Source organism: Panthera tigris, chromosome B4, assembly GCF_018350195.1.
Source record: "Panthera tigris isolate Pti1 chromosome B4, P.tigris_Pti1_mat1.1, whole genome shotgun sequence".
Classification (NCBI taxonomy): domain Eukaryota; kingdom Metazoa; phylum Chordata; class Mammalia; order Carnivora; family Felidae; genus Panthera; species Panthera tigris.
Window position 1 is genome coordinate 48,660,940 of NC_056666.1, and position 14,584 is coordinate 48,675,523.

At 35.9% G+C, this 14,584-nt stretch overlaps 1 protein-coding gene across 7 annotated transcripts in view; it reads right to left on the reverse strand.

Moving 5' to 3' along the window:
• The window catches only part of EPS8 (epidermal growth factor receptor pathway substrate 8), a 190,051-nt gene that overhangs the window by 46,456 nt on the left and 129,011 nt on the right, over positions 1–14,584 (reverse strand). For 6 of the 7 annotated variants that reach the window (XM_042991835.1, XM_042991829.1, XM_042991830.1 and 3 more), the window contains 5 exons: positions 13,027–13,094; positions 11,510–11,671; positions 9,570–9,719; positions 3,253–3,335; positions 2,520–2,656 (listed from right to left, as the gene is read on the reverse strand). In XM_042991835.1, coding sequence (XP_042847769.1) covers positions 2,520–2,656; positions 3,253–3,335; positions 9,570–9,719; positions 11,510–11,671; positions 13,027–13,094 — 600 coding nt within the window. Of the gene's footprint in view, positions 1–2,519; positions 2,657–3,252; positions 3,336–9,569; positions 9,720–11,509; positions 11,672–13,026; positions 13,095–14,584 lie in introns of those variants that run through there. The other variant, XM_042991836.1, reaches the window with a different exon arrangement.

Here is a 14,584-nt window from a genome sequence, read left to right on the forward strand (position 1 = left end):
AACTTTAAAAGTATAAATGCCCTACAGGATTTGTAAATTAAATAATAGATATCTTAAGAGCATTCAAGATATTAAGTTAGCTCATTGAGCTAAAGCATGATGTTAATTGTAAGGTCATTATCATGATCTCCTTCCTGGTTAACACTACTACTAAACACAGATACTTCTACAAACATTTCACAGTATATGGAATAAAAAAAACCAAAAACTGTACAGATGAAACAGGAAAAATGTACCATCAATAATGGAAATACAACTCATAATACATCATGACTCATGATATTCAATACAGAAAACTATAAAAAAAATACTCAAAATTCTGTATTGCTATGCCTTTTTATGCCTAACTTTTCCCCAAAAAAGGAATAGGTACCCCCCCACACACAAAAGAAGAAATTACAGAGTCTTATGAAACTTAATTAGTGGCTGTAAAGTACTTTAAGATAATTAGAATTTACATTCATGAAATCTTGCCAGTTAAATGCTGTTTTGCATGGGTTAGCTACTTCCTTGGGTATTGTATACTACAGAAAGCAGCAAGTTGACCTTGAAATATAGCTAGTAGGAACTCCAGATAGGTCCCAAAATGTCACTTGGCAGGTGAGATAAGGGAGAGGTGCAGTATCTTGCAGACTTTTTCATCACCTAGGACCCCTTCTGCCACTATTCTACAGAGACCACTTTTAGAAGTCATGGGTAAGGCTATGTCAAGGATTCAAAGGAGATTTTAGCCTGAGTCAGCCAGAACTTGCAGAGGGACCAAAAGATACTTCTTGCGGGGGGGTCACGGAAGCAGGGGAGCGTGCAGTGGATTTCCAACTAAAAACTGGCCTGGATCCAGACAGAACCTCACATGGGTAAGTGTTATGTTCTATTTGGTCTAGTAGAAAATTAGAAGTTCTGAAAACCGTTTCTTACTCTAATTTAAATAGATGAGAATGCACAGCATATTTTAGACAAAACCTAATGAGAGCCCACAAACACCCCAGGAACAAATTTTCTCTTTTCTGTAAATTATATTAGTTTTACAGATGTTTTTACAATTTTATTCAGAATATTTGTAAACTTAAGATGTCTTATCCTTCCTCAACTTCAAGGAAGACCATTTTGATCTCTCTCAAAACCCACATTTCTTCCGCCAAACAGCAGCAACAACAAAAGTACCATAAGAACAAAAAGTAAAAAACACTATAAACTCCTACCAGTTTTTTTAAACACAAAATTTTACAAAAAAAAAAGCATCAACAGAAATTTACCTTATAAATTTCTAAAAACAGAAATTGTTATAAAAGTTAAAGTAAGTAATTCTGTTACTTCACTTTTGATAAATGGATGTTTCAAAGATTTCTTTCTTTCATCTGTTTGGTAGCTGGGCTTATGTGTAAATCTCTAAAAATAACTTCAAGGATACCAAAAAACAAAACAAAACAAAACAAAAAACTAAATAAAATGGAAAGCATTTCAGAAATAAAATGAACTCCATTTGGCAAAAGTGAGACCAACCACACATTATGTGTACTACACTGCAAGAGATACTGTTAGAGGCGTTACTTGCTTTCAGATTCACAGCAACCCATGAATTATTATCCCCATTTTACAAGTGAGATTGAAGCACAGAGAGATACTGTCCAAGGTCACACAGGAGATCCTGGTCTTATTCCAGAGTCTAACTTGCAACTCATCAGATTCAAAATCAAGCCCAGTGTCACTCATTTTGGCCACCAAGTTCTATTGTTTACCTACCCTGCTAGATATCCTGTATGAATAATGCTTTATTAGATAAAGGATAAGTGATTTAAGAAGTCTATTGAACTGTGAGGCAAAAGAGTGAAGCTTCATCAAATTCAAACTTGCTGGATCACAATTATTAACCCTTATAATGAAGACACTGGACCTAACAACATATCATAAGGCATTATCAGTCATAACAATTTCATATTTGGCAAGAAACATTCTGACATGTAAAATGTTACACTATGTTCTATGCTGTGATTTGTCTTTTAAAAAGAATACCAAGGTAAAATGATGGTGCCCACAAGGGCCCCTTTGACAAGCTTAGCCAGATGGAGAATGCATTTTACTCTTGTCCTAATACTACCCTGATATCCTTTTCATGAAAGCACAACACTTTTTCCAAAAAGGACAGTGGTAAGGTAATAATAATGGAAAGAATTTTGAAGTATAGTCTTTAAAAACAAACTGGTAGACTCTTGTTTGGTATATATCATGTTACCATCTTTTTGTTAGCTGAGTCAAACTTCCCATCTTTGATTGCATTTAAAAAAAAGAAAAAAGGGGACCGTAATCCTAACACCATATTTATTTAAATGACTGGCCTGAACTCTCGTATACAATAGTCTTATAGCGTCCAAGGCTTAAATTTCTTTTCTAAGTTTTGTTTCAATTAAAAAAGCTAACCTCAGGCTTTAGCTCAGAAATCAGCATCAGAATTTGAAAGCAAGAACTATGTCACAACCCATAATAAATGTTCAAGAAGTAGCAGTTCTAGAAACACTCACAGTCCCCCTGGTCAGCTGCCCACGCAGACCAGGCTGCCACCCGACTTCTAACATCCACCTGGGTAACAGTCCCAGGGGGCACTGGGGCAGGAGCTCTTGGTGGAGGTGGTATACCAGGGTCTGCTTTTGAAATCATCCTAAAAAAGACGAAAAAAAAAAAAAGAATTTTTTACCATCTTACTTTCTATCAATTCTCTCAGTTTATGGTATTAGTTCTTCAACCTTAGGAACTATGTCAAGAGGTAGAACAATAAGGGTTTCCTAACCATTTCATATTATATATATTTACAAATGTACATCAAATACAAAATCATAGGAACATTTTAATTCAACTGATCACTAGGTTTAATTTTTTTTTCCTGTGTCTCCCGTGATTTGGAAAGGCTGTGAACTAACTATATTCCTCATATCTATTTGTACTCCCCTAGGCTGACCTTCCCTTAAATTGTCACTCATCAGTCCTGACTCTCTTGGACAACACACGTGGGAGAGAAGCCTTCTCAGAGACAGACCAGAAACATGGAGGGAAAATGTGCACACATAAACCCATAAACCGACAAACTCAGAAGAGCAAATGAGTTGAAATCACAGGTTGTAATCTCTAAAATATACCTTCACTGAAGGCAATCTTTCTAAATCTTTAGAGCAAAAAACAAAACAAAAAACCACAAATGAAAAAACTTTTCTAACAAACAAAACAATTCTACCCCTCAATCTCTTTTAATGATTTTACCTCAGGGCTTCGGGCCGCCTCTTCTGTTTCCCTCCTTTACTGTCACTGATTGCACTTTCAATGTCTTCACTAATGAGGTTTGCCTGCAATGGAAGACAGGAGGTCATAGATTTTTCTTGTCTTGATATGTAGGTTCAAACAACAACAAAAAAGGGATTATGTTTCCTGTCTGAATCAGTGTCTTGACACAAAAGAAGTGTTTTCTTTTTTTTAAACGTGCTTTCCAAACATGACTCTTGTGGTTTTTTGATGGTGAACTTTATAATGGCCAAATTTATTTATTTATTTTGTTTATTTATTTTGAGAGGGAATGCAAGTGGGGGAGGGGCAGAGAGAAAGGGAGAGAGAGAATCCCAAGTAGGCTCCACTCTGTCAGCACAGAGCTCGACACAGGGCTCAACCCCACGAACTGTGAAATCATGGCCTGAGCCAAAATCAAGGGTCGGACGCTTAACCAACTGAGCCACCCCGGCGCCCCAAAGACAAAATTTAAAACGCGAAGAAATTTTTAAAGATTATCTAGTCCAGATTCCATTAGTTTAGACACAAGTCATCCTCGCATAAAGGCAAAGAGGAGAGGGATTTGCATGTGCTGGAAGTATAGGTATACGCAGAAAGCATAACTGGGGGAAAATCTCTGCCTAAGGAGAAATGAAGGAAATAGAAGTGAACGCGTGAGGAACAGAGCTCCTTTCCCATTCTCATCCTCAGGCTCCAGTGGGCGCCTATTAACCTACTGCAACATATCACTCAGACCCAGCAGATACTCTCAGTTTAAAACAAATACACTATAATCATGGAATGAACTCCCAACACTAGGTTGTATCCTTTTGTATCCTATTTTGTCATTTCAGATAAAAGTTAACTTTCTCCAAACAATTAACTTCTCTAATACTCTCCCAACAAGAATATCTGACTGGGTTTTCTTGAGAAACAAGGTAAGATTAGTAGCAAAGAATTTTATTTACGGCCAGTGATTATTACTGCATATTAGATTCTTGCTAGGATGTACTCATCTTCTATTTTTTATTCCTGCTGGTTCTCTGTAACTATGTATGTTTTTCTCAAATATGTATGTTGTATATTCTTTTACCATAAGCACAGATAATCATAAAATTTTAGGGCTGAAAGGAAACTTGAAGATTAATATGTTCTCCTTGTTTTATAATTAATGAAACTGAAGAATACTCATGATGGCTTGGCCAAGGTCACATTCCTAAATAATTGTGAGGGCTAATGCACGCTAGTTCAGTGTTACTGCGATAAGAATATCTTACTTTCAGGAAGATATAATAAACATCCTGTCAAAGTCTCTCTATTACGCAGGATGTTAAATAAAACTGAAGATGCCTTATGAGCAATTAAACACCAACAAAATGGGCAATCTGGAAGAAATGGACAAATTCCTAGAAACATATACACTACCAAAATTGAAACACGAATAAATAGAAAATTTGAACAGACCCATAACCAGTAAAGCAATCAAAACAGTAATCAAAAATCTCCCCCCCCAAACAAGAGTCTAGGACCAGACGGCCTTCCAGGGGAATTCTACCAAACATTTAAAGAGTTAACACCTGTTTTCTTGAAGCTGTTCCAAAAAAATAGAAATGGAAGGAAAACTTCCAAACACTTTCTATAAAGCCAGCATTACCTTGATTCCAAAACCAGACAAAGAGGCCACTAAAAAGGAAAACTATAGACCAATTTCCCTGATGAACATGGATGCAAAAATCCTCAACAAGATACCACCAACTGGATCCTCAAATACATTAAAAAAATTATTCACCACAACCAAGTAAGATTTATACCTGGAATGCAGAGCTGGTTTAATATCTGCAAAACAACCAGTGTGATACATCACATCAATAAAAGAAAGGACAAGAACCACATGATCCTGTCAATAGATGCAGAGAAAGCATTTGACAAAGTACAGCATCCTTTCTTGATAAAAACCCTCAAGAAAGATACCTCAAGACCATAAAAGCCATATATGAAAGACCCACCACTAGTATCATCCTCAGTGGAAAAAAACTGAGAGCTTTCCCCCTAAAGTCAGGAACAAGACAGGGATGTCCCCTCTTGCCACTGTTATTCAACATACTATTGGAAGCCTTAGCCTCAGCAATCAGACAACACAAAGAAATAAAAGGCATCAAAATCGGCCAGGAGGAGGTCAAACTTTCACTCTTCACAGATGACATGATACTCTATATGGAAAACTCAAAAGATTCCACCAAAAAACTGCTAGAACTGACCTATGAATTCAGCAAAGTTGCAGGATATAAAAATCAATGCACAGAAACCGGTTGCATTCCTACACACCAATAATGAAGCAACAGAAAGAGAAATCAAGGAATTGATCCCATTTACAATTGCACCAAAAACCATAAAATACCTAAGAATAAATCTAACCAAAGAGATGAAAAATTTAAACACTGAAAACTACAGAAAACTTATGAAAGAAAGTGAACAAGACACCAAAAAATGGAAAAATATTCCATGCTCCTGGACAGTTAGAACAAATACTGTTAAAATGTCAATACTACCCAAAGCAATCTACATATTCAATGCAATACCCATCAAAATAACACGAGCATTCTTCACAGAGCTAGAACAAACAATCCTAAAATGTGTATGGAACTAGAAAAGACCCAGAATAGCACCAAAGCATGAGGCATCACAATCCTGGACTTCAAGCTGCATTACAAAGCTGTAATCATCAAGACGGTATGGTACTGGCACAAAAGCAGACACTCAGATCAATGGAACAGAATAGAGACCCCAGAAATAGACCCACAAACGTATGGCCAACTAATCTTTGACAAAGCAGGAAAGAATATCCAATGGAATAAAGATGGTCTCTTCAGCAAATGGTGCTGGGAAAACTGAACAACGACATGCAGAAAAATGAACCTGGACCACTGTCTTACACCATACACAAAAATAAACTCAAAATGGATGAAAGACCTCAACGTAAGACAGGAAGCCATCAAAATCCTCAAAAAGAAAGCAGGCAAAAACCTCTTTGACCTCGGCTGCAACAACTTCTTACTCAACATGTCTCCGGAGGCAAGGGAAACAAAAGCAAAAATGAACTATTGGGACATCATCAAAATAAAAGGCTTCTGCACAGCGAAGGAAACAATCGGCAAAACTAAAAGGCAACTGACAGAATGGGAGATGTTTGCAAACAACATACCAGAAAAAGGGTTAGTATCCAAAATCTGTAAAGAACTTATCAAACTCAACACCCAAAAAAACAAAGAATTCAATGAAGAAATGGACAAAAGACATGAATAGACACTTCTCCAAAGAAGACATCCAGATGGCCAACTGATACATGAAAAAATGCTCCACATCACTCATCATCAGGGAAATACAAATCAAAACTACAATGAGATACCACCTCACACCCGTCAGAATGGCCAACATTAACAACTCAGGCAACAACAGATGTTGGTGAGGATGTGGACAAAGAGGATCTCTTTTGCACTGCTGGTGGGAATGCAAACAGGTGCAGCCACTCCGGAAAACAGTATGGAGGTTCCTCAAAAAATTAAAAATAGAACTACCCTATGACTCAGCATTGGCACTACTAGGTATTTATCGAAGGGATACAGGTATGCTGTTTTGAAAGGGCACAGGCACCCCAATATTTAAAGCAGCACTATTGACAATAGCCAAAATATGGAAAGAGCCCAAATGTCCATCAATAGATGAATGGATACAGAAGATGTGGTATATATGTATACAATGGAGTTATTACTCAGCCATCAAAAAGAATGAAATCTTGCCATTTGCAACTACGTGGATGGAACTAGAGGGTATTCGGCTAAGCGAAATTTGTCAGAGAAAGACATATGACTTCACTCATATGAGGACTTTAAGATACAAAACAGACTAACATAAGGGAAGGGAAGCAAAAATAATATAAAAACAGGGAGGAGGACAAAATATAAGAGACTCTTAAATACAGAGAATAAACAGAGGGTTGCTGGAGGGGTTGTGGGAGGGGGAATGGGCTAAATGCGTAAGGGGCATTAAGGAATCTACTCCTGATATCATTGTTGCACTATATGCTAACTAACTTGGATGTAAATTTAAAAAATTAATAAATTATTGGAGCGCCCAAGTGGTTTAGTTGGTTAAGCGTCTGACTTCAGCTCAGGTCATGATCTCACAGTCAGTGAGTTCAAGTCCCGCATCAGGCTCTGTGCTGACAGCTCAGAGCCTGGAGCCTGCTTCAGATTCTGTGTCTCCCTCTCTCTCTGCTCCTCCCCCACTCGTGCTCTGTCTCTCTCTGTCTCAAAAAAGGTGAATAAATGTTAATTAATTAATAATTAATTAATTAATTAATTAAACTGAAGATGCCCAGGAACCCTGAATTTCCTATGAGAGGGGGACTATCATATTTCTTTTTGGGGAAGGGGATATCATATTTCTAAGAAAAATTTTACTACAGAAGTGGGCAGAAGCATTGTTTAAAATCCTCAAAGAAGCTTGAAAAAAATAAAAAGAAACTTCATAACTCAAAAGTGATGTTGCAACATGACCCATATAAAAGAAACCACATCATACTTCATTGTGTTTATATTTTCAATGTCTCAAGGAAAAAATGGCCTCATGGAGAATATGGCACTAATGAGTAAAAACATATAGCTGCATATATGGTACTTGAGCTTTTAGTTACATAAAACAATAATTCAGTAAATGTTTCAGACTCATCAACACTACCATCCCCTATCAGATAAAATAAGTCCTTTATCCTCAGAATTGAAATTCAGAAACTCTACTCAGCACAGTAACTATTAGTTTCAGGGTAAGTTTTAAAACACTGAGGCAAAAAAATAAAAAATAAAAAAAATAAAACAAAAAATAAAACACTGAGGCAAACACCAGATTTAAAATGTCTTTTAGCTTAGTCCTCTGTTTTCAAAATATTTTAATTTTATTTCATTATAATTTCATTTTTCCAGAGAAAATATACACTTTCATACTAATTTCATACTTAACAAATCTAACCTTGCACATTTTTTTTGTTTATTTATTTTGAGAGAGAGGGAGAGAGGGAAGGGCAGAGACAGAGAGAGAGAGAGAATCCCAAGCAGGCTCTGTGCTGTCAGTGCAGAGCCTGATGCAGGGCTTGAACTCACAAACAGTGAAATCGTGACCTGAGCTGAAATGAAGAATAGGAAACTTAACCAACTGAACCACCGAGGTGCCCCTAACCTTGCAAAATTCTTAATGCCCTTTATGACTTTCAAAAGGTACTATATAAAATTTTGGTGAACATCACATATGTAATCTACCTAATGCCACAGTTCAAGTAAGGTTTTTAGAAAGTCATCTAAACATAAATTTAAAAAAAAAGAAAATTATAAAATATCCTGATGACAGTCTAATTTATCTATCATGTCAAAAAATACAGAAAAGATCAAGTGACACTTTATGCTAATCTCCCAGCACTTCTTTATCATAAAAATTACCTGTATGTTTTATAATATAAAATCAAAGTGATAAATCACTGCTTTGAAAAGCACCAATCAACTCAACCCAAAATGATTTCCCTTTTGGAGAAATAAACTCATGAAATAAAGATATTCAAGGTTGATGATAATTTCTAATGTCCAACAAAGCACTGCAAGTTATAATCATTGAAAATTACAGTGTACTTTGAAATACAAATCTTAAGGATATAGCATGTTTTTACTGGTAACTGTGCTTAACCACTTTCACATTACCACTTGGGGATTACATATCTTGAGCAATTATTCAAGACACATAATTAAAATTAACTTTAAATCTATATCATGGGAAGTGTCTAAGTGTTTCATCGCAATAATCCATGTTTAATGCAGAATAAAATAAGATGGTATGATTACTTACTGTCCATGAAGAATGATTCTTGAAGAATCAATTTTTAATTATAAGTCCAAGTAACTCAATGAAGAATTTAATATATTATCTATGCCTGCTTTTTTTTAAATAAGTAGAATGCATCTTTTCTTTCTTGCTTTCTTTCTTTCTTTCTTTCTCTCTCTCTCCCTCTCTCTCTCTCTCTCTCTCCCTCTTTCTTTCTTTCTTTCTTTCTTTCTTTCTTTCTTTCTTTCTTTCTTTCTTTCTTTCTTTCTTTCAATACCACTCTATCTCTTCTTTATTTCCTGGAAGCCCTCAGGAACATACTAAGGTATTTGTTTTCCTTACAAAATCCTAAGAAATTAAAAATCCACCAGTCATATGACTGCAGTAGATAATCCAAAAGCTGTCAGAACATCTACTCAGAGGGGGGAAAAAAAAATACACCATTCATTTACCTTAATCTCATCACATTGGAAAAGATGAAGATCTGGCTTGTTCTGAGTTGGCTCTTTGCACACCAGGGCAAGAACTGAATCATAGTTACAGGAATGCATCACAGCTTGGCAGTGCTGGATTGTGTTTAAAGGAAAATTCTCTAGTTCATTCTATAAACAAAGTAAAAACAAACTTGTCTTAATTTTTATTGTATAAATATAATCGATTCCACAAAGAGCTCTTGGCACTGTACACATCATTTTTAAAGTGTGTAAATCATACTGACAGTGAATACGAGTAAACACCTAGGATGGAGAGGATGAGTAGATACAAGGTGACAGCAGAAAACAAGGTGGGGCCAGAAGGTGAGTGGGAGAAAAAGCAACAAAAAGGAAATATTTAGCAGAGGAATGCAGTTATCTTCTTAATAAACAGAAGAAATACTGAACTTGGTAATACTGACTTCCTTAGGTTATGGAGTGGAGATGATGCCTTTAAGAGAAAAAGAAGTAAACTGAGGCCTCTTTCCAAGATTATTCCCCATCTTACATGGTATTTTTTCCCCTCTGGCTATATAGTGTCAGAATTTTTTTTTACTTGAACATTGAACAGTAATACTCAGTCATACACAGAAGTCTCTATCTTCTGTGACCATAAATGTGGGGGGGCTACAAATAATACATCATTTGTACATTTTTTTATTTCAATGAATCTCTCAGATGAAAAGATTAAAAATATCTATATTTATTTATTCCAGCCCAAAATATCAAACAGCTGGGCCAAAAGGATCTCACTAAAAACATATATTCTTCAAAGTGATTAAGATGTTCGGTAGTATAAAAGTGAATACTCTTTAACCTATAAATAGCCCACTAAATAAAATACTGATAGATTACATAATTATTTCTTAAACAAATGAACTTTCTGTTCACAATCAGAATTCTGAATTTCATGAGATAAATTTAAAGTGTCTATTGTTAGACTAATGCCTTTATACAAATAGTCAGTGGGTCATGATGGGAGAAACAGTGATTTTTTTAAGTAAAGAAAATACAATATCTCCGATAAATAAAAATAAATTAATAAAAGTAAAAATAAAAAGCATCAACTTTTATTACAGGCGGCACATATACACATATATCACACCATAGATTCATTCTAAATTCTGATTCCCTGACATCCAGCGAAGGCAAAACAAGAAATACTGGCTCCATCAGAATAAAATGCAATTTCTCAGAGTACCAGGGAAATAACAAATTTTCTTTCTTTGCAAAAGTTAATTAAATAATATCCCTTCCCTAGAATTACTTGAAACCATGAGGATCGGAGAGGCACTCAGTTGCTATTTTCTCACAGGGTACGATGGATGTGACTGGTGAAAGAAAGGGCAAATTGTACTCCAAGACCCATCAGACAGAATACGCTAAAATGATTACAACAGTTGGATTCTTTACCTTCACAACTCAAGTGCTTCTTAAATGATGGGGCTCAGAAAAGTGCTGTTTCAGGAGCTCCAGCATCTTACCCGCCAGCCTAGTGCAAAATAAAGGTGCCTGCTACATGGCTGGGGAGAAGGGAATACGTACACACAGACACACCTCTTCATCCCAGGTCACTCATTTCCTGGCATATGGTTTGGCCTAGCAAGTAATTGATAGATGTCATAAGGGCCCAGTGGGGGCCTTGCTTCAGTGCTCTGAATTGTTTTTGCCACTTCCTTCATCTCATCGTTTGTGGTTTAAATAAAACAACAGAACAGGGAACCCTGATCTTTAATTTCAGGAACTAATTTTTTTGTGCATGATGTGTATGCAGTATTATATTTCTTCTTTCAAATCACTGACAAAATATTTTATTTTATCCAACTTTCATCCACTTTTATACAGTATGACCTGCTTGTAAATGTAAATACCTGTGGAACTTTCTTACAAGTAAAATAGTCCAAATTTTACAAACTTACCTTTGATTCTAAGTCAATCAGGCTCACAGCTCTGTCATCCACTTGAAGAATCATATCTTGAGTCCACACTTTGCCCTTGGCATCAAGCAATTTCAGCTTCCTTATTCCATCATCCACAGTTATCATTGCATCTTTCCGATCCAGAACAAAGGTAGTCAAGTGCTTATGATTGACAAAAAGGAAAAATATATATAACACTCACAGTCTCTTAGTACACGTTTTCCAAAAGAAAGCAATGGTAACCTCATTGAAGTTGGTGAGTAGAGTGGTGAGGAACCAACACAAAGCACCTACAACTTCATGGCTATCTTACTGAGATAATGAAGTCAAGCCAGGTTTTGTTGAATAGAGGCAACAGTGCCTTGAGTCATAAAATACCTAAATCTGCTTAATACTGAGCCATGTCAAGCTACATAAACATAACATAAATTCTAAACAGCTTAAATAACATTCTCTTAAAACCAATCCCTCCCATTTTATTTCATTTTGGTTACTTAAGTGCTGAATACCAGCAGGGAAGCTACACTGCAGGTGGAAAACTACAGACATTGATAAATGAGAGAAGTAGTTGACTACTACTATAACAACTGTCAAAGTCTTGATTGAACTGAAACAAAATTTTAACGTTTATTTATTTTTGAGAGAGAGAGAGAGAGAGAAAAGAAGAAGAAGAAGAAGAAGAAGAAGAAGAAGAAGAAGAAGACGACGACGACGGAGGCGGAGGCAGAGGAGGAGGAGAAAGGGAGGGAGGGAGGGAGAGAGAGAGAGAGAGAGAGAGAGAGAGAGAGAGAGGGAGGGAGGGAGGGAGGGGCAGAGACAGAGGGAGAGAGAATCCCAAGCAGGCTCCAGGCTGTCAGCACAGAGCCTGATACAGGGCTAGATCCCACGAACTGTGAAATCATGACCTGAGCCGAGACTGAGAGTAGAAGACTTAACCAACTGAGCCACTCACACATGCCCTTAAATAAAACTTTAAATCTAATTAAGCATGCTTGCTATGGGTAGAAAACTGAAAATAAGAGCAATTTAAAATTTACTCCCTACTTAAATATTTTCTATTACAAACAAAAGTCATTAAATAGATTCCACTCAAGAGCAAATATAGCTTAACAGATAACAACACAGGAAACTAATAAGAAACCACTGTTTAAATAGGACTACTAACGACTTTAGGTAAAATTAAAAATAAAACCAAACCACTCTGTGAAACCAACAAAGGCATAAATTCAAGATTCTATAATATAAAATAGAAGCCTTCGTCCTGTTTTTAACCAAAATAAGGCTGGCAATAATAAATGAGTAGTTATTTTAATTCACTCTCTATGAAAATAGACCCCAGACTAACAAGATACTTTGATATTTTACATCTAAATTTTGCAAAACTCTAAAAGAAAAAAGGTGAACACAATTCATAGTACATCATAGGAATACAATAAAACATAATTCTGATTTTACTACCAAATTTTTATGTCCCTCAAGTTTCATTCTACATTTTAGCAAACGTCAAAACATCTTACCTCAACACGGTATTGGGATGTGTCGGACACGCTGCTGACACTGTCCCGGGCATAACTCTTCCTTTGCTCTGAGAGAGAAGTTGAAAAAGCCATTATGTACCCACTAAGAGGCTAAAGCTTGTGTACCAGGGCCTTGTGGCCATCTCTAAAACCAGTCTAGCTCACGTATAAGTATAGCAGCTGACAAGTCACTGTTGTGTGGTGTATCTGAAAACACTCATTATTCACATTAAATGAATAAGCCACCAGAAAGCTTATTTAAAAAGAGTTATTTAATTAAGGGCTTTATTAATCAGATACCTACTGTTTGGCAAAAAAAGATGAAAACTGGCTTATAACTCTCATTTTTTAATGTGTTGAGAACACAACAGAATTGCAAATACTGTCACAGATACTGTATTCTGTGAGGTAGACTATATTATCAAAATAATGGCCACGACAAGGAACATCTCCTTTCACAACATCCAAACTATGGAGAGTGTCAGAGGAGATTCAAAACATGACTCAATCATACCGAGTGCCATTAAACTTTAACAGTCTCCACACAGCTACAGAACAAACAAACATGATGCTCAAAACCGTAGATATCAGCTGTTAGAAAATACAAGAAAGTCAGGTGGAAAGTCACCACACCACATTATTTAAAAAGCAAAAATAAACCTTTATTTTCTTTTGTATAATGCTGCAAAACCAAAATACAATATAAAATATTTTGTACATGTTACTTTCTAATCAAGGAACTTGCTTATTTGTAAATTCAGAGTTGCCCTATTTTTCCTAAAGCAGAATGCTATGATGAAAAAGAACCCTAACTAGGAACCAGGAGATTATTGACTCTAGCTTTGGCTCCATCACTAAGCAGGACACTAAATTTGAGCAAGGTGCTTAGCTCTGGACCTCAGCACTCTTATTGTAAAATAAAAGGGTTAAATAAGATCAAACCTCAAAACTCCTACAGTACTAATATCCACACACACGCACGCACGCACATGCACACACACACACGTACACACCTTAACTTTCCTGATATCTAATTGTTTTTCAAATATAAATATGTTTCTTTCAGTTGATATGAAACCTCTAGACCTTCCTACAACTTCAGAGGTTGAAAAGTTCTGCTGAACATGAACTCAAACCAAGTACAAAATATAAAGCACATATACAGATCAAGAATGTTAACAGGATTTTTAAAAACTTTGATAAATTCTTATTTCATAATATAAATGAAAGTAATTATCTTTTCATTTATATTTATCTGAAACTGAGATGAAAAATACCTATGTCCTTTATATTACATCAGTCTGATATTATTCTGGTATACTCTATTTTTGTTTTTGCAGCATTAAAGTTACTTAATAGAAACAGACACACTACAAAATTCAGTATCTGCTACCTTTCTTTTTTTGTTTGGATGATGACCTGAAGAAGTATGATCCATCCGTTCCTACCAAAACAATGTGATCAAAAAGAAAGATCTGGTTTCACCTTAAATTTTCTACTCCAGTATACAAAACATAAGCTTCACGTACATGACTGTAGTCTACTTATCAAGAAAACA